The following is a 25159-nucleotide window of genomic DNA, read 5'->3' on the forward strand; positions in this document are numbered from 1 at the left end:
AAACTTATTATTTCTGAACAAAGGCTAGGTTATACCTTATTATCGCATGAAGAGCCTTGCTTAATAAATTTAAATCTTTCAAAAAATATTTGTCCTGAAGATGAAAACACATTTTGTATAAAGAATAATATATGTCTTCTATTTTTGGAATTGTGATCTCTCATTTGGCATTATGTGATTTTCTTAATGTTACCATAATTGCTTTTTTAGTGTATTTTGGGATCTCTACTGTGCAGCTCCAGAAAGACGGGAAACATGTGAACATTCAAGTGAAGCAAAAGCCTTCCATGATTATGTAAGTTAACATGGAATTTCACTAAGACGTGTTGTCAGTTTTCTTGTTAACCACTGTTCTTAAAAAATGCGTTGGACTATCTATTCTTTTCCTTTGGTACTTAAGAAATTGTTCTTTTTTTCTTGAAAATTAGGCTCATAACTTTAAAAGTGAAATACAAATGGGTGTTTGAGTCTTGTTGAAGAAGCTTAAGATAAGAGAGTAGTCCTAACTCCAAGCTGTTAAAGGTATTTCTTATCTTTAAGCATGCCTGATTTCTGAAATTTCAGATTTATAAAAGTTAATTAGTAATTATTCCACAAAAAGAGTCATCATAAGAATTCTGTAAATGATAAGCTCCTCTTCTGCAGATAAGATTTTAAAAATATATAGAATTCTTGTGTTCTTCTCTTTTGGCAACTTCTAGTTATGTATCATAAGGCTAAATATCCCCTTCACTGAATTCAGTTCCACAAGTAAAATTTATTGTGAATTAAGGGAAATACAAGGTAAGAGAGCAGAAAGATTCTGTGCAAAGATGAAAATGTGAACTTTTAAAAAACATTCTTAAGGGCAGTGAGCTGTCTTGACTAGGTAAGGTATATTGAATTTTGAATTTTTTTTTAGAAGAACTGTAAATTTGATTTTAGAGAGTTGATGGTATCAGGAAATAGAACTGTAAAAAAAAAAAATGGGGAGGGAGACAAGGAAGATTCTCATTAAGGAAAAATTGCATTTAAGAATGAAGAGACGGTATTGTGAAGGGGCTGGGAAAATGCTGTGTTTGCAGAACTGACCATGCAGGAAGGACAGACTGAGTTTCCTTTGTTTGGAAGAAGTAGAATTGGAGCTGGAGCCTGAGGAAATATCTGATAGGAAGTACCTGAAAGTTAACCAGAGGGGGACTTGTTTAGTTGGTAGAAGGCAGGCATCATTCTGTGTAAAGAGCCTCAAAAACCAGAGCCAGGGTTCAGCAGAGAAAAAGACCTTGTTCTTTCAAAGGACATACTTCAGCCTTAGACTGAAAAGTGGAAATATCCACAAGAATTATAACCCCAAAATAGCACACGGAAGAGTATGCAGACTTAAGAGACGTGAACATCTTGGCATCTGCAGGGACTGTGTGATACTTGAAACGTGTGCCAAACTGATTAAACTGTGCCTGCTCTTGACTCCCTCCTCTGATATTGATTGTACTCATTAAGCTCGCTGTGTACTAAACAATAGCTCTTGGGGGCAAGGTGAGTGAAAGGGATGCTACTCCGCATAAAGGAAAAGTGGAGATAAGGCGGGACCCAGGACACAGTATTTATCTGACCAGTCTTGTTTTCTTTTTTCACTCTTGGGTCATGGCAGAAGTTAAAGCAGAGACACAGCCATGAAGAGCATAAGGAATCTGCTAGAGCGGGATGCCCCGTCTCATCTCTCTCTTACACCAAGAAAGGCATGTCTAGATTTGGCCTGCCAGACGTGGGAAGTTTTTAAAAGTACCCACTAATTTTGACAACTAGGTGGCATTAGGTAGTACTAGTGTTCTACTTTAAAGGACGTGTAATATTTGTGGATCTACATTAGGAAACTAATTATATAATACTTTTTCAACATTCCATTGTATAGAAAGATGCACCCTATTGTTCACTATGGAGATCTTATAGGGAATACTGAACAAATTTAGCAGCTCTTTCTTAGAAGCATTGGGTAAATCATCATCATTGTTGTCATAGCCACTGTCGTCATCATCATCACATCATCATCATCATCATTATCACCATCATCATCATCATCATTTTGCATTCCTAAGGCACTTTCAATATTTCAGAGAGTATTCACACTATTAGCTTTAGAAACCCACTTATATATTTCAAAGTTTTTAAAAATGAGTGCTGACCAAAGATAGGAGTGAAATTAGACTAGATTTTAAAGGAGGAATAACCCCTTACCATGTACTTTGGTTCTAAGAAATGTAGTTTAGAAAAAATTTAGTATTTGGGCTTTATAATTCATTTTGAATATTCGCACATGTTTTATCAGATGTTTCATAATTTTATCTTAAATATTAGTTTTAAGAGATTCAATTTATTTTTACATGGTGTTTTTGTTATACCTTCAAGTCAATTTATTTTCAGTGGTAATACATCTTCAAAATTCTCTTTTAAATGGAAGTTGGTGAAAAGATAGAGTTTGACTTACGTAATTTTATATTACAATTGGATTTTTAGAAATACATATGTTTTCCGTAGCACACTTTTATGGTAATTTTCATGAGTAGGATTTCCTGAATTCTTAAGAGTACACAATTTCTGAAAATGATAAACATAATTCATGTTTAATGTGCAGATATAGAAGTTTGAAAGACTCAGGGAAGAAAAATGGGAAACAGGAACAAACAATAAGATTTTGGTAAAATTCTAGAATGCTATATTTCTGTATTACAGTACGTTGGGAAGCATTTCTAAAATAGTAATTAATACGTATGCCTAATTTCAAGGACGTTCTCAGAGAAGTATTCTGAAAAATATTTTCTTAATTAGCTGCATCTTTAGAGCAAAAAAATATGCATTTGTAAGTATAAATTCTGATATGTTTAAAAAGAGGTCTTTGTTATTTTATACTCTGCTTGTCTCTAAAATTGAATGGCTAGTGAAAGATAAATTACATTTCTTGAGGAAATAGTGGAGGCAGAATGAGGTAAATAATGAATAATTCTTTTAATTAAAAAATAGACTAAGATGTTAAAAGTGATTATCTTTTGATATTGGGAATATATATAATTTTTATTTTTGCCTCCATATATTCTTGTATTTTCCAGATATCTATGCTTAATATTAATTTTATATTCAGGAAAGTTAATTCTAAAGCAGATTAAATTTCACCTTTCAGTGAGTTCCAGTCTCTCCTCTGAAATTAGAAAATAAAATACTAAGCAAAATAAAATTTAAATTTGAGGTGGTCATGTGTTTTCATAACACCATGTTACATGCATAGGCATTTTGCATTTCTCATGAAAGACATTGGGTTTTTTTGTATGTACACATATTAAAAGAGAGATCTATAAGCTGAACAGATGTAATTTTGAACCATTCTATAATTTTCAATAACTTTTTTTTTGGATAATTACTATTCCAGAAATATTTTTGGCTTTCAGTTTTTAAAATTTTTTTGGCTTGTTTTCTGACCATTGCCTCTTTAGAATATGGGCTTTTGTCACTTTATTGTTTTATTTGCCAAATGATTATGCAGTGTTAATTAATAACCTTTTCTTCAAAAAAATCACCATGTCCATACTTACTTTGAGAAAAAAAAAGAACGTTTAAGATGAGTAGAACTTTGGTCTTCTTGCATTTATATTTTAAAATATATTAACTTAAATATTTAGCATCTGTATGCAATGCTAAATGTAAAATTGTCATTTATTTAGAAATCAATGGTTAATAGTGTTGAGGGATGTGCTTTTGGATGACAAAGCTGTAAAGAGCACAAGGAAATGATTACAAGTCAGAGATGGGAAGAGGTTCTGATTGGGTTGGGCTCATGGAAGGGGCTTCTGAGATGATTGGCAAAGTTTTCTTTTCCCTGACCATGGTGGTAGTTACTTTATAACAATCAGGTGTTTGCTTTATAAAATATCATCGTGGCATAAATTGATTTTGTGTGGTTTTCTCTGTTTTTTTATTTTAAAATAACAAGACTTTAAAACACAGTTGAGGTAATTGACATTAGAAAGAGAATATGCACAGCAGTTTCTAATGTGTTTCTAGGCTTTGCTGTGGCTCATCCTTGAGAACTGATGGCAGACAGTGCAGCAATGATCTCCAGACAAGCCTGTATGGGTTTCCTCTCTGCTGTGACAGATACTAACCTGTTGATTTTCTAGAGGGGAGTGGAGAATAAGATCAGAAATGTTGGAGGAAAATTTAATATTTAGGAATTTGCCTTGTAAGAGAATATAGAGATTTTACTGTATAACAATTATTTTGCCATGTGGCTGGGAGATATCTGGCTTGACCTTGTTATTTTTATCCTGCGTGGAAATCAGGTTCATCTGAGCTGCAAAATTATTATTATATGTTATAATATTATCACTAAAAAGTAAACCATCAGAGCCAACCCAGTGCCATAGTGGTTGGGTTCATGTGTTCCACTTTGGTGGCCCGGGGTTTGTGGGTTCGGATCCTGGGTGCTGACCTACACACCGCTCATCAAGCCCTGCTAAGGCGACATCCCACATATAAAGTGGAGGAAGATTGGCCAGAATGTTGGCAATCTTCCTTAAGCAAAAAGAGGAGGATTAGCAACAGATGTTAGCTCAGGGCCAATCTTTCTCATCAAAAAAAAAAAAAAAAGTAAAGCATCATTTCAATTGGTTAATATCTACTAAGTTGTAAAGTTTAATGGACTAGCTTTTATTTTCTCCCCATTAGTGTGTGTTTATTTTACTCTGAAATCACAGGCATTGTTTTGATGTGGAGTGAGTTAATGTTTACTAGATATTTTTTTCCTCCTACAGCTTAACATAGAGTTGTTTCAACAGTTTATTTCTGATTTCATTCATTTCCAAAATACTTAGGAGAAGTATCAAAATATACTGCTAAACTTTTAATGAAAAGCATATACAATAGTTACAATTTTGGTTCTCTGCTATGAATGGAAGATTCTTTAATTGTCCTAAAGCAAAGATAGAGTGAAATTATTGCTTTAGTGTGATGGTAATGAAATCACATTATTACAGTGAGCTCTTTGAGAGCAGAGAATTAGATTTGTTCTTCCTCAGGGTCTGTCAAATAATAGATATTCAATAAATATTAGCAGAAGGCACTAGTTTGTCAGTTGGGAAACTGGAAATATTTCAAATCCTTCAAACGTTCAGCTAAAGTGACAGGTGTGAGTCGTAATTGTTGCAGCTGATTTTTGTGTTCTTGCTTAAGAGAGTGTTTATAACCTCTAGAAAGCATTATGTTACAGGTGTGTAGTGATGGGATACTTTTTAAAAATGATATATAAACGTGATTTTATGTAAATAAAATACTAGGAGAAGAATATTTTCATACTTCATGAAGATTTTTTACACATAATCATGTGTTATTTAGAAAATACTTCTGTAAAGACTACCGCAGAGTGAGGTGCGTTCTTGGCTGTGATCCTGTAGCATGCTCTGTGTATCCCCTTAGTGTCCCCGTACCTTAGATTTTTGTAGTGAGATGTTTTCTCTAATAATTGGTGGGCTTCCTCAGGGATTACGCTTGGTCTTATCTTTTTCATTCCCTGTGCCTGGCATGGTGCCTGACATGAGGTGTTCAGATCACATTTGGTGTTTATATAAATGAATAATTAAATAAAATGTTATTTGATAATGATTTGTCATTTCTTATTTTAATATAACTGAATATGCAGTTGCAGGAAGGTCATCCATACTACTTTTATTCACTGTATTTCAAAATAAATTTGGTGAAGACAGCACTTGTAAGCCCGACCGAGGGAATCAAAGCAGGTGCCAGAGGCTTTGTGTCCTGGGGGGCGGGGCACCAGAGCGTGTAGCCCTGACTGGGACAGACACGGTCCTGTCCTCATGGGCCTGCCGTCTAGCAAGAGGCCTTTCCTCCAGAAGTTTGAAATATCAAACAGTAAAATACAGGTAGAGATACAGTATAGCGTTATATTGCTGGATCAGTTAAAATTTATAGATATATAAGAATATGGAGAGAGATATGTAAGACTGTGGAAGGGTAGCTACACATAACACCAGATGTGTATTTAGATTTTGACATATAGTAGGCATAATTAGCTAAGGCTCAAATGAGTGAATAGTATCACATTGGAGCATAATTCTCGTAACCAGTCCATGTAAACTAGAGTTCTCAATAGGTCAGGAACAGTAAAGTTACACTTAAAATCCATTAAGATGATAAAATAATGATAAAAAGATAAGATGTTTAGTAATTAGGAAAAAAAAAACGGTCGTAGGTATGTGTATATTAATGTTTAACAATTAACAGAGCCAGACCTGGTGGGCTAGTGGTTAGGATTTGGCACTCTCGCTGCCATGTCTTGGTTTGTTTCCTGGTCAGGGACCACACCACCCATCTGTCGGTTGTCGTACTGTGGTGGCTGCATGTTACTGTGATGCTGAAAGCTAGGCCACCGGGATTTCAGATACCAGCAGCATCACCTATGCTGGACAGGTTTTAGTGGAGCTTCCAGACCGAGACTATGGAGAAGGACCTGGCCACTCACTTCCCCAAAAAATTGGCCATGAAAACCCTATGAATAGCAGCAGAACATTGTCTAATGTAGCACCGGAAGGTGAGAGGATGGAGCAAAAAGCCCGGGCAGGTTCCCCTCTGCAGTACACAGGATCACTAGGAGTCAGTCAACTGCACGGTGCTCACACATCAGTCAATATGTATAGGTCATTGTTCGCCTCACCAGGTAGAGACATAATGAGATTTATTTTTTGCCTTGTTCTTATCTGTTACATTATTTCAACCCTTGCCTTCATTTCCTGTGGAGTCTAGTTTAATTTCTTTTGCCACATTTAAACCTTATAATCCACCTTATGTTCTTTCTAGCATAAGTTGTTTATCTACTTCGTCTTGTTTTTGTGCAAGCTGTGTTGATTTGAAGAAGTACGTTCACCTCTTTACCTGTGCTGTGTTTGTGTCGTCTATTCCCAGCTTGTTATTGGGCCTGGGATTGCCTTTGGGTGGTGTCTAAGTACTGCTAATAACTGTATCCGCTATTTTTCCTATTTCTTTTGATCCCAAGATTTCCTATAGGGCAATATGTTATTTCAGTCATTCGATGGGAAACATGAATAAGGGAGACAGTCAAGGAGACTGTAAAGCGTTGTGGAAGAAATCTACTTTACTTAAAAATCTTGTGCAGCATAACTTACTGCCGTATGTAGACGTTATGAAATCCATGAAGATTAAATGAAGAAACTAGTATGGAAAAGAGAGAAAGGAACAGAACAGGGATGACTGTAGTTACAGTTTGTTTCATTGTGAAAAATAATGTCTTTTCAAAGTATGTATTTTAAAGGAACTTCAGCCCTTTTCTCCCACTGATATATCCACTTCTATTACAGTCTAATTTCTGGTGAATGTGCAAAGATGAGTACAGAAAGATTTTTATTCTTTACTATTTTTGATGCTGATGTTGCACTACTTGCGACTGTGTTGCCAATAGCATGTAAACATAAAAAACTGACAGAAACGTGATACTCTTTAAAAAATAGCATGCATTTCTAACTTACTATTAGAGGTACGAAATTCATAAATTTAAGAGCCATATACAATAAGTTATTTTGGAGATTGTTAAAAGGAAAAGTGAGGTACATCTAAATAGCTTAGATTTGTAGAGTCATATTTCTATGGCCACTTTGTTTACTTTTTACATATTGTACAACTTCATTTAAAATGATTGGATTTTGGACAGCTTAGAAAAGTGAAAGTCTGTCTTGTTTTTATTCCTTTTCCCTTTGGTTTGAAGGAAAGAAATGAAGAGTATTGGCAAAACTCATGTTCCACTTACCCCAATCCACAGTTTTCACTTACTGTTGTGTTTTTTGGGTTTGGTGGGCATTGGTAGTGAGGTTAGGGGTTCATATCTCTTTTTAAAATAAATAAGTGCCTCACAGTTTTAAGTACTGTGTCTTGACAGACTGTATGCTAGGAGTTTAAATAATATTTACTCATCCAAGAAATAATGGATTGAGCTGTAATGATGTGACACTCTCTTTTGTACTAATAAGAATGGGTTATCTGTTTTCAGGCTTCATGAAATGTCTAGAAATTTATTTTGAGTATAATTGAGTATTAATTTAATTGAGTTTAACTTTGGTTTTTTTCCACATATATTTGGCCTGATACTTTCCCCTGTCTCTTGGGTTTAAAACCACAAACTACTATTATAATACTAGGAATTATTTGCAGCCAGCCACAGTAGATAGATAGGAGTTCCCAAAGCTCAGGTGCTAACATTTGAATCTTTGAACTCTAGCGGGAAAGTCTCAGAATCTCTTGAAAAAGAAGGTACAGATATTTTTAAGGCAGATTTAAGATTTTTCTTATCAAAGTCAAACTTAACTTTAAAATGTTTGTGATATGTTGTGTTAAAATATCTAGATTTTTAAAGAAGAAAAGGGTACAACTGCTAACAGTTTACTTCTCTGCAGGATTATGGCTGAGGGAAATGGTTTTGGTAGACATAGGATCATTCTTTTATCATGTCTTTATTAACTCTCTTTTGAGAACCCATTTATGTACAAGTTGCTTGGAATGAGGCTGCGGGAGGGGCAAAGGCTTATAAATATTTCTCCCTCTAGGGATTCCTAATCTGCTTGGAGAGCTATGTGAGCTGTACATCCAGAGTTAATTGCTATGAGTGTAAGGTAGATAATAACTGCTATACTGTATGAGTCTAGACACTGTGGCTGTGCACTGGCCTTTGAATGATGACTAGGGTTTGGATAAGAAGAGATGTGTGGGAGAAGGCATATCAGAGAAACTGGCTAATATTGATACAAGGTTAGGTGTGTTTAAGGAATAGTAATCAGAACTATTTGACCAGAGTAGAAAAATCAAACACAGGATCAATGCTTAGCTAACAGATGGTAGAATGTTAAAACTGTAAGGTAACTATGAAATCATCCTTTTCAGTGGTTTCATGCTGATTTCCCTGGACCTTTGGGGTACAGTGGAAAAGCCATAAATGGTGCCTAGGAGTGAGGATGGAGAGAACACCCTACCTGAAAGGCCTTGGCCTCCTTCTGTCTTAACCAAAGCTGCTCAGTCCTCACCCTTTCTCAATTCCTTCTATTTTCTCTTTCTAATTAAATGGAATCTTCCATTTAACTGGTTACCCACGCCATCAGTGAATCTTCTTTTTATTCCCTTTATGTCAATTCCATTGCCTAAACATTTCTTACGCATGTCTTCTCCTCTCTCATCTCACCGCAAATGCCGTAGTCCAAGTCTTCACCGTGTTCCAGCAGTATTACAGCAGCCATTCCTGCACCTGTCTCCCCTCTGCGCCCTCAGAGTTCAGCAACTCTCTCTCTTTTGTTCTTTTAATTGCTTTTGTATATTTACAGCATCAGAATCCAAAACAATTCAAAAACTTTAAATAAAAAAGGTTGAAAACTGCTTATTTTGTCCAATTTAGTTGTTTTACTAGATAAGGGACTTGGTACCCAAAGAAGTAAAGGATATGCCGTTGTTTAAAAAACTGAGTGAGGTTTAGCCAGGAAAACTCATGTTTTCCAAATATTCATTGAATAGGTTTTCATCTCTACGGGATGAAACTTTTGTTCTGTCTGCAAGAGAAAGTCATTATTCGGGCATATTCAAAAAGTAGTAAATTACCTTGAGGAGGCTATCCCAATAGTCTTGGTATGAGCTGAAAAGTCCTTGAATTCTGGTGGTGGCAGACGAAATTGAAAATGAAGAATGTAAAGGATGAGATTTTCTAGTTTTAAGGATTGAGGAAGAGAGAAAAATTAAAAATAATTTGTAGTTAACATGACTGATGAACTGAGACTTGAGATACCATTAGCAGAAATCTGAAATTTGGAAGGAAGAACCTGGAGAAAGTAGGTTCAGCTATAAAAGTGGATTAAATTAAAGAGGGAATAAGGGTAAAATAAGAATTGAGGCCTGGGCATAAAAATTTGGAAAAAACGCTCACATTTAGGGGTGGCAGGAAAGAAGAGGCTAGCACTAAGACAGGGGAAAATAGAACACATTGAGAGGAAGTACTTAGACTGACTGCGAGAGCGTGACTGGTGTGTTCTGTAGCCCAGTAAGGTTGCCAGATCTGTTTACCATTTCACAATGCTTCCAAGTTGAACTCTATCCGAGGGCAACTAATAAAATTTGTTTGGTGTTAATGGACTATCTTGAGTTCCCAGGATATTCAAAAGGTGTTTATACTTTTTACAGCAAAACTTGAGACTCTAACTATGTGAATGCCTGAATGATTTTTATAGGCCACAGCTTCATTTTAGAAAGCAGTCATGTATTGTATTGGGGGGAAAGTAGATTCAAATTTAGGAGGAAAACTAAATAGACTTAAATGATCCATGGTTTCTTCCAGAAGTTTTTGAAACTTAGATTAATAGGTGAGGAAATCTCAATATGTTAGCCCTCTGTTTTCATTGCAGCTTTGTTTTAGCAAGCATGTATTGAATTGCCCGTTAAAGAGCAATGTAAAAATTCTCATACCTTAGGGAGGTAAGCCAGTGTAAAGACTGTAAAAATATATCATGTTCCATTTGGTAGTCTGGTGGCTTGTACTTAATTGGTACTCAGTTAATATTTGATGAAAGAATGTGCATTCTTCAGGCAGGCCCTTTCTAAACTAAGTGTCCCCCACTTCCAAGGGAACATTGCAGTACTCTTATATGATCCATTATTGAATTCCTTATTATTTCTTCTTCCTGTTTTCCTTTGATAATTATCTTACCAGCTTATCACCTTTTCTTACTTCTCTTCCTCACTATCATCCTTCCTTTGTCAGCCCTCAGATATGAAAAGAGAAAATAAAGGAAAATATTTCAGAGCTGAAGTCATATTATAATTTTTATTATGGGCAAAAGCCCAAATACATAAAGGAAATGGAAATCTTTAGATATCACAAAATGACTTCTGTATTGTTTACAACAGCACACCTAAAGTAATGTGTATTAGAAATTATGGGGATATTTTCCATATGCAAATCTCGTTAACATACAGCCATGTACACCAGTCTAACTTCCTTTTTGCTCTCACCTGGAATATCTTTGTGAAAGAACATTGGGAGCTTGCTGTAACATGAATCTGTCGACCTATTCCATCACGAGTCATCTGCCTATATACCCTTCTTACCTTTTCCAGACCATGGATATAACCTTTGATCTTTGCTTTCCATTTTCCTTTGTCAATTTTTTCTTCCAAAAAACCTACTCCTTTCTTTATGCCTAGGATTTTAATTTTATTCACTGCAGAGTCTTACAGGAGGTAATAAAACAAATACCGGGAAGTTTGCAGAGAATTAGGAATCTCAGCGAAATTTTATGTTTGAAATATAAATGGAACTTATCTTGTTCTATCTCCACATTCACATTCCTGATTGTTTGTTTATTTTTATATTGACTTGTTGCAAGGGTTGTGGGGAGAGTGGAGTGTGTGGAGCATTGTAAATCTTTTGTTTGGGAATCACTCTCCCCTGACTCCTGTCTCCATTGGATGAGAGCTTGAGCTTCTTCGAGTTCAGCCTAGATGTGTTTGAGCTGGCACCACTGCTGGGTCCTTTAGAACTTGTGGTGTCCTTGGAAACCTCTCACTTTCTAGGTGGGCTTTCTGGGAGGACACCGTGAATAAGGAGGGCACTTTCCTAGCCGACCCTCAAAGTTCTCCTCCTGGCTTTTCAGCTGTCTTTTACTGCTTAGTTTTCCATCAGCTTGTTCACTTACTGGGCCTTTAGGCTAATTCTCCCTTTGAGAGAAACTAGGCTTTTGTGTTCTTAATGAATATTTGGGTTAGTTTCTTCAGTGCCAATGAAGTTTAATGGCAGGCGTTACTGAAGGAAGCTTTCTGCCTTTTATTTATTCTCCCTTCATTTGCTCTTAGCCAGCTCCTGTATTTTCCTATGTCAAAGGTGTGCATCCACTCAATCATCTACTACATTTCCCTGTATTATCTGAGAGAAGCTTCTTTCCAGAACAAAAATGATCGCTGCCTGTGCTCAGGGACCTACCTGCTCAGGTCACTTTTACAGATACTCTCTGAGTAAACTCTCAGCCGACTTTTCCAAATTTAAATTCTATTAAACAGTAATCAACTTTAACAGTTTCCACCAGTGGGAAAAAGTAGGCTTCCTCATAGAATATTCCTGCTTCTGCCTTTGCAAGTCTTCCTATAATTCAGGGTGCAAGGCAAAGGCTGCCTCTTTAGCGAGGACTTTCCTAATTACTCCAACCTGAGTGAATTATCCATCTTATGGATTTAAAATATGAAGTTGGCCATCAGTGCTCTATCTGATTTGCTTTTTCATTTAGACTGTTAGCTTACAATGTTTTCCCTTCTTTTTTTTTAAACTTTGATGGAGCTAAAGTAATAGCAAGACTGAATTAAAATGAAAAATATCTCAGTAATTTTCTTTGAAATAAAAAAGGGCCAGTAAGATTTTTTTCTTATTTTAGGAAGTTTAGGAAGTGACAATTATATATAGTTTTCTGTAATTTAAATGTGTATATAGTTCTCATGGTCTATTTATGCCTGTCCAGAGCAAACAGCAGCTGTTGCTTACTTTACTCATATCAGAAGACTAAAATAGCAATAAAGGGAGGTACTTAGGGAACTAAGGTTGATTAATTTAGATTTAAAAAAAAAGAAATTTAGAACTTTTTTTTAGTTGAACTGCCATTTCTGTAAAGCCCTTTTTATTATTTATTTTTACTAATAATGGAAATTAATTAGAAATCTTAAGGAGGAATAATAGAGCTTGTCATTACATATTTGTAGAGAAAAAATTGTGCATGTTTTTCCCTTGAGTAAAGTATAAGTAAGTAGATACTTATTTTACCATAGCGGTGCTATCAAGAATAAGATCATAAGGGGCTGGCCCCGTGGCTGAGTGGTTAAGTTCGTGCGCTCCGCTGCAGGCGGCCCAGTGTTTCGTTGGTTCGAATCCTGGGCGCGGACATGGCACTGCTCATCGGGCCACGCTGAGGCGGCGTCCCACATGCCACAGCTAGAAGGACCCACAACAGAGAATATACAACTATGTACTGGGGGGCTTTGGGGAGAAAAAGAAAAAAAATAAAAAAATCTTAAAAAAAAATAAAAAAAAAAAAGAATAAGATCATAAGAACCGTCTCTCTGTTGGGGGGTGGGGGCGTCAATGAATTGAATCAGAGTTAAAGCAAATTCATAAAGGTGAAGAGTGATTCAGTTTAGGGTATTTATTTTTGTGAGTTTTTATTTAAAAAGAAGGGATTTAAGAAAAAAATCATCCTGAGGATCAGATTTTAAAATAAAGAGCAAGAAATACGAATTCTGTTTAATAAAATAATTTTTTAAAGCTTTGGTTCAGTATAATGAACAATTAGAGTAGTAATCAGTGAGAAGACCTTCATATTTAGGAAAGTTCTGAAGAGATTAATTTATATATTAAACTAGTATTCTAATCAGAAAAAAATGTAATCCTTTAATTTAAATATATAGGTGAACATTGATCAGATTAAAAATACTTTAAATTCTTATCTCATGAGTTCTTCATGTCTCTTTAAATGGAGAAGAAAATGCTCTTTGGTAAAACTGGTCCAGAATATTAAAAGATAAGTAAAAAAGTAATTTTTGATCGTATTGAAGGCTTGGAGGACTTGCTATTAGATTTTTCAAATAATATTTTCATTTTCAATAGAAAATACAATGTCTTTAACATATTACACGGTCAGTGATGTCATTAAAAAGATCTGATCTAAAGAAGATGTGGTACATATATACAATGGAATACTACTCAGCTGCAAAACAGAACAAAATCATTCCATTTGCAACAACATGGATGGACCTTGAGAGAATTATGTTAAGTGAAATAAGCCAGCGAGAGAAAGATAATCTGTGTATGACTCCACTCATATGAGGAATTTAAAACTATGGACCAAGAACAGTTTAGTGGATACCAGGGGAAAGGTGGGGTGGGGGGTGGGCACAAAGGGTGAAGTGGTGCACCTACAACATGACTGACAAACATTAATGTACAATTGAAATTTCACAAGATTGTAACCTATCAATAACTCAATAAAAAAAAAGATCTGATCATTAGTGCTTATCTGTTTGAAATTAAATTTTAAAGCAGTTAAGGTTTATTTTGTATTATGAATCAAAACATTTAATTTTTAAATATCTTTGCTGCAACTTTACTGGGATTGAAATCATGGTAGCCTTGTGGCCAAATTGAGCTTATTCTGTTTATTAAGAATAACTATATTCTTTATTATTAACAACAGCAAGACTATGTAAGCTGATGTACCATGTTTATTTTTGACAGACATTTACCTCATAGAGTTTAATGTGCAATACCTTTGCCCTGCTTCCAGAAAAAAAAAGGTAGAAAAGAGTTTTGTCTTGGGTCAGCTAACAATTTTCAGAATGAAAAAGGATTATATGGAACTTGCTGCCTATTAGTCATTTCCAGTAATTCTAGAAAGCACCTCCCCCCTTTTCATATTCAAACTGTTTTACTCATAGATTTTCCTACTGTTACTCTATTACTTTACATGGTCAGTACAAAACATCCCACAGTTTGGCTGACTTTTTTTTTTTAGCCTTGATCTAACATCTGCCACCAATCTTCTGTGCTTTTTTTTGGGCTGAGGAAGATTGGCCCTGAGCAAACATCCATGCCCATCTTCCTCTACTTTATACATGGGACACCTGCCACAGCGTGGCTTGACAAGCCGTGCGTAGGTCCTCACCTGGGATCCGAACTGGTGAGCCCTGAGTTGCCGAAGCAGAACTTGCAAACTTAACTGCTGCACCACTGGGCTGGCCCTGCCTGACTTATCTGATGATGTGATAAGAATAGATCTAAACATTGAAGAATTTCTTCTCAGGTTATGAGTCAAGTGATTTACAAGAAGAATCTTATTTTTTGCTGTATAGACACCCTGTACAAAAACAAGTAGAGACAATACAACATTTATACTCATGACCAGTTGAAGAAATGCTGAAAATTTTACATAGCATCTTTCCTGTTAAATCAATGAGCACCGTACTTCATAAATTCTAGGAAGCATTTAAAACATACATATATTTTTAAACATTTCTGAAATTGGCATGCATCTTGTAATCCATTAATAAGAAAGTTTCATGCCATGGTCTAATTATTTGGTGGTATTTTCCCCTCTTTTTAATGATACATAAAATAATTGTGTATTTCAAGATTAGTTGTTAGTGTCATTTGATTCAGACTCCTAGTGCCCCTGTGTTCAGCAGAGGGGAACTCTGCCCGGGCTGCTATCCATAGGGTTTTCATAGCCAAGTTTTTTAGAAGTGGGTGGCCAAGTTCTTCCTCATCTGTGTTAGTCAGGGAGCTCTGCTGAAACCTGTCCACCATGGGTGACCCTGGTGGGATCTGAAATACTGGTGGCCTAGCTTTCAGCATCCCCGCAACAGCAGCCACCACAGTATAACTGACAGATGGTGGTTCCCTGACGGGGAAATGAATCCAGGCCACAGAGGGTGAAAACGCCCAATCTTAACCACTAGACCACCAGGGCTGGCATGTTTTAAGATAATTGCCCTCCAGGAGGCCGGCTCCGTGGCTGAGTGGTTAAGTTCGCGCCCTCCGCTGCTGCGGCCCAGGGTTCGGATCCTGGGCGCGGACATGGCAGCACTTATCAGGCCACGTCGAGGCGGCGTCCCACATCCCACAACTAGAAGGACCTACAACTAAGATATACAACTGTGTACCGGGCGGGGGGCGGGGGTTGGGAAATAAAGCAGAAAAAAAAAAAAGGAAGATTGCCAACAGTTGTTAGCCTAGGTGCCAATCTTAAGGAAAAAAAAAAGATAATTGACATCTTATTGATGAATTATGGTTATGGTAGATAGGCAGTCTTCTCTGGACTTAGCAAATAGTAGGAAATTACATTTTTTTGAAGTAGTCTACTCATCTGTTATACTTCTTGCAATGTCAGTAGTATAGAGTTTAATGTAACATGTTTTTTTCCTCATGAGCAATGTGGTCAGTTATTTTGAATGATAGTATACACATATTTCCATTACCAGGTTCAAATTTTGTGTAAATTGGTAATATTAGCTATAGATTCAGAAGGACATTCAGAGCCTTATTTGTATATGCTCATTATATATCTTTTCAAACTATAGAATAATATAGTAGGGGCCATGGAACTATTTTTATAAAATTTAATAAAAGCATGGTAAGGATTCAGATAGTTTTTGTCATCATAAAAGGTGAACCCAATAACAAATAATTGTCATAATTTTCTAGTCTTTAAGTGTTTTGAGAAATGACTTTAGTATTGTTTTTATTGTATATATTATTATCACTTCAGTAGAGTTGTCATTAGTTGAAGCCTCAACTGTTTTCCTCTCGAGCCTGATTAACCGTTTCATATTCATTGTGGCTTTTTACATTTTTCAAAGATGGGGATGACAATATCTCCCATCCCACATGCTCTTCTGCAGTGTGACCTTGCCACTCTGCCCTCAAGAGCTGGAGTTCAATTTCCTTTCCCTTCAATCTAGACTGACCTGAATGATGTGCGTGTAATCAGTAGAATGTGGTGGAAGTGACGCTATGTGACTTCTGAGGCTAGGTCAGAAGAAGCCTTACAGCTTTTGCTTTGGTCTCTTGGAATGCTTGCTCTCTGGCTGTTCCTTCTCAGGGTGCTCCCTCTTAAAACGTAGTCCCCATCCTGTGAGAAGTTCAGCCCCAAGATCAACAGTCTCTCAGCCTTCCAGTTATCTGAGCCCAGGCACCAGCCAAGTAGTGAAGAAGCCCCTAACTATTTGAGTCTTCACAACTAAGGTCCAGATATTGTGGAATCTGAGGAGACAGCCATTTCCACTGTTCACTGTCCAAAGTCCTGAACTACAGAACCCACGAGCATAATAAAAGGGTTGTTACTTTTTCTGCTCCTAAGTCTGTAGTGATTTGTTATGTAGAATAGATAATCAGAACAGAATTTAACGTCTGGAAGTGGGATGCTGCTGTAGCAAAAACTGAAAGTACCTGGGACCACCTGGCAGGTGGAGAAGACTTCATGAAACCTGGAGGGAGTTCGTGGAGACTCTTGGTGAGGGCTTGAAAGAAAGTGACGACAATATTATTTGATGCTGAAAATAAGAAGATCTTTATTACCTAGTGGAAGAAAATTTAGCAAAACTGACACCCAGGGTAACTTGGAAAATAGAAAATGTACTTAATGAACACATGGGTCTGGCAAATGAGATTTCCAGACAGAATGTCGAAACTGTTGTCAACTGTTTCTTTTAGCTGTATCTCATGAGATGCGGGTGGAGAGAGATGAGCTAAACAAGGAATTCTTGTTTTCAAGCAGAATTTGGAGGCAATCTAAAGGGCCCAAGACAGTTTTTCCAGCCTTCAAAGGGTTCTCAAAGTAAGAGAGGGCCTCAGAAAAAAGATCAAATCCAGAGCGGAGTTAGGAAAATGTGACCTCAAGGTAAAAATGAAACTAAGGTGTAACTATAAAACCTGCTTTAAGACCTCAGAAAGATTTGAGGTGGCCCTCATAGACTCTTTCAGACACACAGAAAGCCTTGCAAGTGTCTTAAGGGCATGCCTCCTGGTTCCTCTCTGTTAAACAGGAAGGCTTCTAAGAATCTTCAGGGCTTTGTCCCACTGCAGCCTTACAGAAATCCCAAGGTAGAGAAGAATTATTTCAAAGAGATCTGTGGGCATGACTTTTGCCTGAATGAGTGGATTTATAAATTGATACATAAGAAACCTATAAAGTTTTAAAAAGAATTATATCAGCCTGGACTCAGAAGGACTGAAACAAAAAAAAAAACGAAGAAACTTTTGGATCCCTGAGCTTCTGTGTAGGTAGGAAAAAGGCTAGGACAAGTTCCTAGTTACAAACATGAGCTTTTTTGTGTGTGGAAAAGGCAGCGTGACTCAGATGGAACCGAGAGGCTAGAGGGCAGAACTAGAACACCAAGAAGTACACCCCCCCGAGTCGGCCTGGGCCCTGATCAAGGTACTGGTTACATGTGCCCTGCTGGGTATCAGAATTATTATGGACCAGTGACATTTACATACCTCCTATCCCCTACCCCAACCCCCCAACACCTCTTTTTGAATGGGAGTATCTATTGTGATTATCCTAGTGCTGAAAACAGGGTTTTTTGGATGTGTGGGAGGTAGATTACTTGTCTCTAGTTCATAGGTCTTCCTGCTGAGAGGAACTGTACTCAAGGTACAGTACCCAAGAACATCATTTGCATCTCAACCTGATTTAGGTGATTAGATCCTGGACTTTGAACTAATGCTGTAATTTTGGGGATTGTGGGGAAGGGAGTGAGGATGTCTTGTGTTGCGGTGGATTGTGCCAAATTGAGTTTTGTGCCAGATTTAACTTTTTATTTTGTGATGATTATAGATTCACATGCAGTTGTAATAGGTGCTGTCTTCTAGCCTCTTGATTCTAACATCTTGATACAATCCACAGATCTAATTCAGATTTCCCCAGTTTTACTTGTATTCATTTGTGTGTGTGTCTATCTAGTTTTGTGTGATTTTTGTTGTGTGTAAGTTCACCTGTCCACCACCCTAGTCAGGGTTTAGAACCACAGGGATTCCTCTTGTTGCTCTTTCATAGCCACACCTGCCTCTCCACCCTGTTCCTAATCCTGCCGGATGGATTTCTGTTATGGCATTAGCTCACATTGTAAGTGTAGATATACTTTGAAAAATAAATATATGTTACATACAGGATCATTTTATTAAATTGAGTCTATGGAAATTACCAACAAAGGCCTCAATTTAGAGATATATAATAGTTGACTTTTTCAAATTCAGAATTTATCTGTTAAAATAAACAACTATTATATTGATAAAGACTGCTTTAATTTAGCTTACTATTTTTCACTGCTATCTAGAGATGGTTTAAAACACTGATGTAAGTACTTCCTTTGCATGTGGCTAATTATATAGATTGGGCAATAGTATAATGCCTTTTGCTTTTGTATTTAAAAAATATGTACCTTAAGTAGTGATGTTTTTATTCTCTATTGTTCAGTATATTCAGTCTAAGGTAACCAAGTATGAAAAGTTTTCAGGAAAGCTTTCCTGAAAGAAAGAACTACGTTTCTGTAATATCTATTCTACCATACTATTGTGTTGCTATGGTAAGAAAAATAGACTAAATAATATGTGAGGAATTTAGTGTTTTTCCTTTTTAAATTTTTGATTACCAAATCATTTCTGGCTTCTCTGTCCCTTTTTCCTGTTTCTCTCGTGTAGTGAGCGGTTCCTTACAGTCTTTTCCCGTGTGTATAACAATGCCAGAAGTACTATGGAACGTTGGTGTGAATTTTATTTTCTGACTCAGATACGTGAGGATCCTTAACATTGTAGTACTTTAGTGTATGATATGCATTATTTGTGATAAAAATAAAAATATCTAAAAATTATTATGTGTGATTTATCTTATTTCTAGCATCTAATCCACATCTTTTATTTTTAAAAAGGCAGTTAGACCGTCTCAACCTCCTTTTATTTGGTTCCTTTTTTAATTAAAAATCTATTTATTGACTTTGCCAGACACAAGCCTAGATCCTGGAGAGATGGAAATAAAACAGAGTCCTAGCCCTTAAGGAGCTTCTGTCTAGTAAGGGAAACAAGTCAACAGATGATTACAATAAAACTCGCTCTGCTGGAAAGATAAACGGCGTATTATGGAAACATTCATGGGGTGGACTTGAAACCTAGCCTGCACAGGTGAGAGAAGGCTTCCAGGAGGAGGAGGAGATTAGAATTTGTTAAGCATCATGAATGCAGAACAATTGAGGCCGGAGCCCCCTCTGTATCCCCACTACCTACCACTGCCATGGTGTCCAGAGTATAGTGGGCCCTCAACACGTGTTTGATGATTGTTGAAAAGCAGAGCTGTCCAGCTGAATTTTGTCAGAGGGTTTTGGAATGAGCTGAGTAAATAACTGAAAGAAGGTTGTTCCAGACAGAGAGCAGCACGTACAAAGGTTTTTGTCCTTGGTAAAATCCTCTCTTGAGCCAGAGATCCTCAGACTTGACCAAGGGCAATCTATTTCTGTCTATCTGTTTCTCTCTGTCTCTCTCCCTCCCCATAGCATCAACAGACTGTGACTGTGTCTGTTGTTTCTAAGCAAATTGCTGTGAGGACCTCTCTGACTTCTCCCGGAAGTTAGACAATAAAACATGTAATATTTTCAAGATCCCTGTGCAAGGGCCCTTTTGGTCTAAAAATTATGCTTGTTTGTTTTTTGTTAAAGATGTTTTTATTGAGGAATAGGGGAAAAAATAGAAACTTATTCCTTTTGGTCCTGAAGAAAGTAAAAATGATATAATGGATTCACCATCAAACCTTGAACTAAGAAGTTAAGGGACTTGTGATTGGCTAACATCATTAGCCTACAATTGCTGGCCTGGAGAGAAAGACCTTGGGCCTGCTTCGTTTTTTCCCTCTCTCCTTATAATGGTCCCACCAGCAGAGGCCAAATTCCATGCCGGTGGCAGGGATCAGGCATTCCCTTTGCTACACTTTCCCAAATGCCAGTCCCGCTGTGGAGTTCTGGACTTTTCAGATGACGTAAGACTGTTACTCTCCTCAGAAGAATAAGGGCAGTGGTGGAAATATCAGATTATTGCTTGCCCCCACACATGTCTGGAGAGTAAGGGCAGAGTCAGATTTCTTTGCATTTTGGGTAGGGGAGGGGTTACAGATTTTATGATTAAGAATCAAAGTAAGGTTTGGTTCTCTCATTTTGGTAAATCATATACCAGTACAGGAGTAAGACTAAATATGCATATTTAGGAGATCTTCTTGTAGCTTGATGTGGCTCGAACGAAAGATATGAGGGGGGATGCTGAGACTGGATCAGTAGGCAGGGACCAGACGGGAGAGGAATTTCGAAGACTCACTTAAGAAATATTGATTGTCCCTGAGGGCAAATTGGAGCTGATAGGGATTTTGACTTTGCAGAGGGAGTAACATGATCAGATTTGTGTTTTTAAAAAGTCCACTTAGGTATCAATATGAATTGGAGGAAACCAAACAAGAGGTAGGGATGTGTAGACCATTGTTCCACTTCCTGTGTCTGTGTAACAAAATTACCCCCAAAAAGTAATGGTGTAAAGCTGTCATTCTGATAGGGTGTAGTGGGGATGGCTTGTCTCTGCTCCGTGATATTTGATACCTCTGTGAAAATTATCACTCCATTGTTTTCTGGACAGCAAATTACGATGAGAAGTTTGCTATAATTCCTATCATTGTTCCTCTGCATGTAATATCTTTTTTTTTTTTCTGAATACCCTCAAGATTTTCTTTTTATCTTGGATTTGAATATGATGTGTCTAGATGTGATTTTTATCCTGCTTGATATTTTCTGAGCAGGATCTATGTTTTGCTGTCTTTTATTAATTTTGAAAAATTCTCAGCTACTATATCTTCAAATATTTTTCGTCCTTTTTTTTCTCTCTTCTCCTCACAGATATGTTAGACTGCTTGATATTGTCCGATAGCTCTTGAATGACCTGTTCTCTTTTTTTATTCTTACATTTTTTCTTTTTGTGTACTTTTTTTTCACTGAGTACTTTTTATGAACTTATTTTCAGGTTTGCTGATGTTTGCCTCACTGTGTTGAGTTTACTGATGAGTTTGTCAAAGGAAGTCTTCATCTCTGTTGCCGTGTTTTTATTTCTAGCATTTCAATTTGATTCTCTTTCACAGTCTGCATCTCTCTACCGAAATTTCCCATTTGTTCACACTCGTGGGCACCTTTTCCATTAGAACCTTTAACATATTAATTGTAGATATTCTAAATTCCATGTCTGATAATTCCACTAACTTTGTCACAGCAGTGTCAATCTTTATTTCTTTGTTGGTTGACAGTGTGGCTTTTTTTTCATGCTTTTTTGGTATGTCTTGTACTTTTTGGTTGAAAGCTAAACATCTTGTGTAGGACAGTAAGAACTGAGGTAAATTTTGTTTGTGCCTAGAAATTGACATGCCTCTTCCTTTTCTAGCCCTTTGTGTGTGGGAGAGCAGTTAAGTTGGCCTAGTCAGAGGTTGAGCTGGCCTTGGGTTTTGCCATTGCTTTGGTATCAGTGCACCATAAGCTTCAAATTTCTCTAGCATTACTTAGTGTTCGGGATGGAGGCTGGTTTGCTCAAGGCTCTTTACTCAACATCTTGTCTGCCTTCAGCTCTAAGTCTTCCATTTGCTTCTGAGCTTTAGAGAGGGTCTTTTTTTACTATCTGTCACCTCCCCTAGAAGTTGACTGCTTTACTTGTCACGTGATGCTTACAAGCCTGGTAGTGTAGGACAGGAGTGGCATTCCATGTTGTTCTGATTCAGCCTTAGTGTTAGGCAGGGGTTGTTTCCCTGGGACTCAAGATATCACACTGTGGGTCATCCTGTCCTATCCCGGTGGTGGGGGATCACTAGTATTCCTAGTTGAGGCTATTTTCCTCCCTCTCCCCCTCCAGGGATGGAGGTTTTTTTTCTTTTGTTTTCCCTCAGCTATAATGGGTGTTTGCCTGTGCCCTGAGGACTGCTGGGTTTTCTGGTTTTCTGTCAGTGATTTAAGGTCTTTTGTTTCTTAGGGGAGGGGACTGGGTGGAGCTTTGTGCTTTTCTGCAGTGGCTGTTTTTCCTCTGCTCCAGGCCTGCTACAGGAGGAAGGCTCTCCTGTCTCTTGCTTTCCCCTAGTTTTTCTTGTGAGCACCTTGTGAGCTATGTGGGGAAGAGTCTGTGAGTAGATGAGCATTCCCCTGAATTTGGGTTCCCGAGGATTCTATATTCTCATGCTAGTTCACACTCAGCCTTTAGCAATTTGTGAGAAATTGTAGCTGAGTTCTTGCCAGCTTGTGTTCCGTCTGGCATCTGCTGCAGGTGATCAAGTGCTTATGGCTTGTGTTTCCTTGGTGTCTGTCTTTACTTAGATGAGCTCTCACATAGATTCAGGAAAATTTGTAATTTTGTGGATTAACTGCCCTTTTTGTTGTAAGATTGGAAATGATGCCGTTTCCAGCTCTCTACATCTTACATGGAAGCATAAGAGTAGGTCCCTCAGTATATAATCACACTATTCAACTGTGTCGCTTATGATACTTACTGGGTTACACATTTGACCTGAAAGGTCCTACAGCTCTCACTTTGATTTTCTTTCTGATAAATTCTTTTTAAATCTCTGGCTAGAGCCTGAGAATTCTTTCCAATGCTTCCCTTCCCACCCAAATAGATCTCTATACAATTTGAAATACAGTGGTGGGGAAAGGAAATCCCATTTTTAAGAATTAGAAAACTCTGGAGCCTGATGTCAGCTCTTCTCTTATTAGTTGATGCATCCAGAATCAGTAACTCTTCTAGCTGAAGGTCGTTTTTTTCCTTCACTTTTGAAAGGATTTTAAGACTTTTATTCTGCTTACAGAGTTGTTACAAATGAGAGATCATATATAAATGATCTCTGAAAAAATGTAAAACTCTATACAAATTATGATTTTATTATTACCTTTCCCTATATATTTTTCACCCATGAGTGCATTTATTTTTACCAAGATCAAGTGCACCAGCTATAATCTATCTGACTTCCTGTTTTTGATTTATTTAAAGAACTTTTTATTATTGGTTTAAAGACTCTTGGTAAGGGCTTGAATTGTTTTTTGGTTTATCTAACTTCTAATTTGAATCTCTCATGCTCTAGTTCATAGACTTCCCTGTTTTTCTTTTGGTTTTTCTTCTGAAAATAAGAATTTTCATATATCTAAATAAATATTTTTACCTTTAAAGATCTTTGTTACTTTTAGCTGCCTGTGTAAGAGTTTATTTGCTACTGTTTGATATTTTTTGAATTTCTGATTTCTTGATAGGCAACCTTCATTTCTTTTTTTTTTTTAACCTTCATTTCTTTTTTGTTTCTAATAGGTTTGTTGTAAAGTTTCCAGGCATCTTGTCATTAAGTGTTTTTAAAAAAATTTTGTCTGAAAAGAATATCTCATATATTCATGACTTTTTGAAAATTTGATGACTCAGCTGTTTTATGAGAAAGTTGAGCTCAGTCAACAAGTTGAGTTCATCCACTTGCACTTTGGATGTCAATAATTGTCCCTCATCAGGTCTTAGCAACCAAAATGTCCTGCATCAATAAGATGGCAAGCCCAGAGAATGACCAGATTCCGTGTCTCCGTCTCCTTACCTCCTTCTTAGAAATGAGATGCTCCAGATTTCCTTCCTTTCCTCCTTGTACCTTGTGTACCCTTTTTCCAACTCATATCTCACTCTATTCTATTTCAGGCACTACTTTTTTCCCTCACATGAACATGCTGACATCCTATTTAACTTTTTTCCTTTCTAAATGTGGCTTAGTTGTTATGGTAAAATCTTTCTCTTTTGCTCATCCTTTTATATATGAGAACCTCAAACAATCCTAACCAGAAATGAGAAGAATCAGAATACTATTACTCGTTTACTTGTATTGAGTTTGAAATATTCATATATTTAATGGAAATGAGACAAAATATAGCAACAGTCTGTGTCAGGGGTCCCTAAGAACACCCAAAAATTGTGATTTGCTAGAAGGACTCACAGAACTCAGCATATAGTCATACTCATTGCTATGATTCATTACAGCAAAAGCTTATAAAACAACAACAACAAAAAAAAATGGGGAAAGGCTGGAGGAAAAGTGAGAAGGATGGCGGGAGCGGAGGGGTGGCGGGGAGCACTAGAGGAAACCAGATGCAAGCTTCCAAGAGTCCTTTCCCAGGAGTCATGCAGGATTCACTAAATTCCTCCAGCAAGTGCTTGTGATAACACATGTGAAATGTCCCCCAGGGGGTCATTTGAGACTCAGTACCTAAGGTTTTTCCTGGGGCCTGGTCACATAGGCACCTTCTGCCTAGTACACACCAAAATTCCAGATTCCTAGAAGGAAAGCAGCTTTTCGGTATAAACCGTATTGTTGGTACAAACAGTTTAGGCATAGCGAGCCATCATTTTGTGAATGGTGAAATGGTGAAAACCCTCCCCAGTTCAAAGTTCCCAGGAGCCAGCCAAAGGCCAACCTCGCATGCAGACCTTTCTAAGGACAGCAGCCTCAAGCCTGCAATGTTAACTTGTTTTTGCACACTACAGTTAATCTTTGAAGGTCCTTCCAGAAAG

The 25159-nt window shown here is 37.2% G+C and overlaps 1 protein-coding gene across 13 annotated transcripts in view; it reads left to right on the forward strand.

Moving 5' to 3' along the window:
• SSBP2 (single stranded DNA binding protein 2) overlaps nt 1–25159 on the forward strand; it is a 290537-nt gene that overhangs the window by 103142 nt on the left and 162236 nt on the right. For all 13 annotated transcript variants that reach the window (XM_014857023.3, XM_014857025.3, XM_044777908.2 and 10 more), the window contains exon 4: nt 211–295. In XM_014857023.3, coding sequence (XP_014712509.1) covers nt 211–295 — 85 coding nt within the window. The remainder of the gene's footprint in view (nt 1–210; nt 296–25159) is intronic.

The sequence above is a fragment of the Equus asinus genome, chromosome 9 (assembly GCF_041296235.1).
Source record: "Equus asinus isolate D_3611 breed Donkey chromosome 9, EquAss-T2T_v2, whole genome shotgun sequence".
NCBI lineage: Eukaryota > Metazoa > Chordata > Mammalia > Perissodactyla > Equidae > Equus > Equus asinus.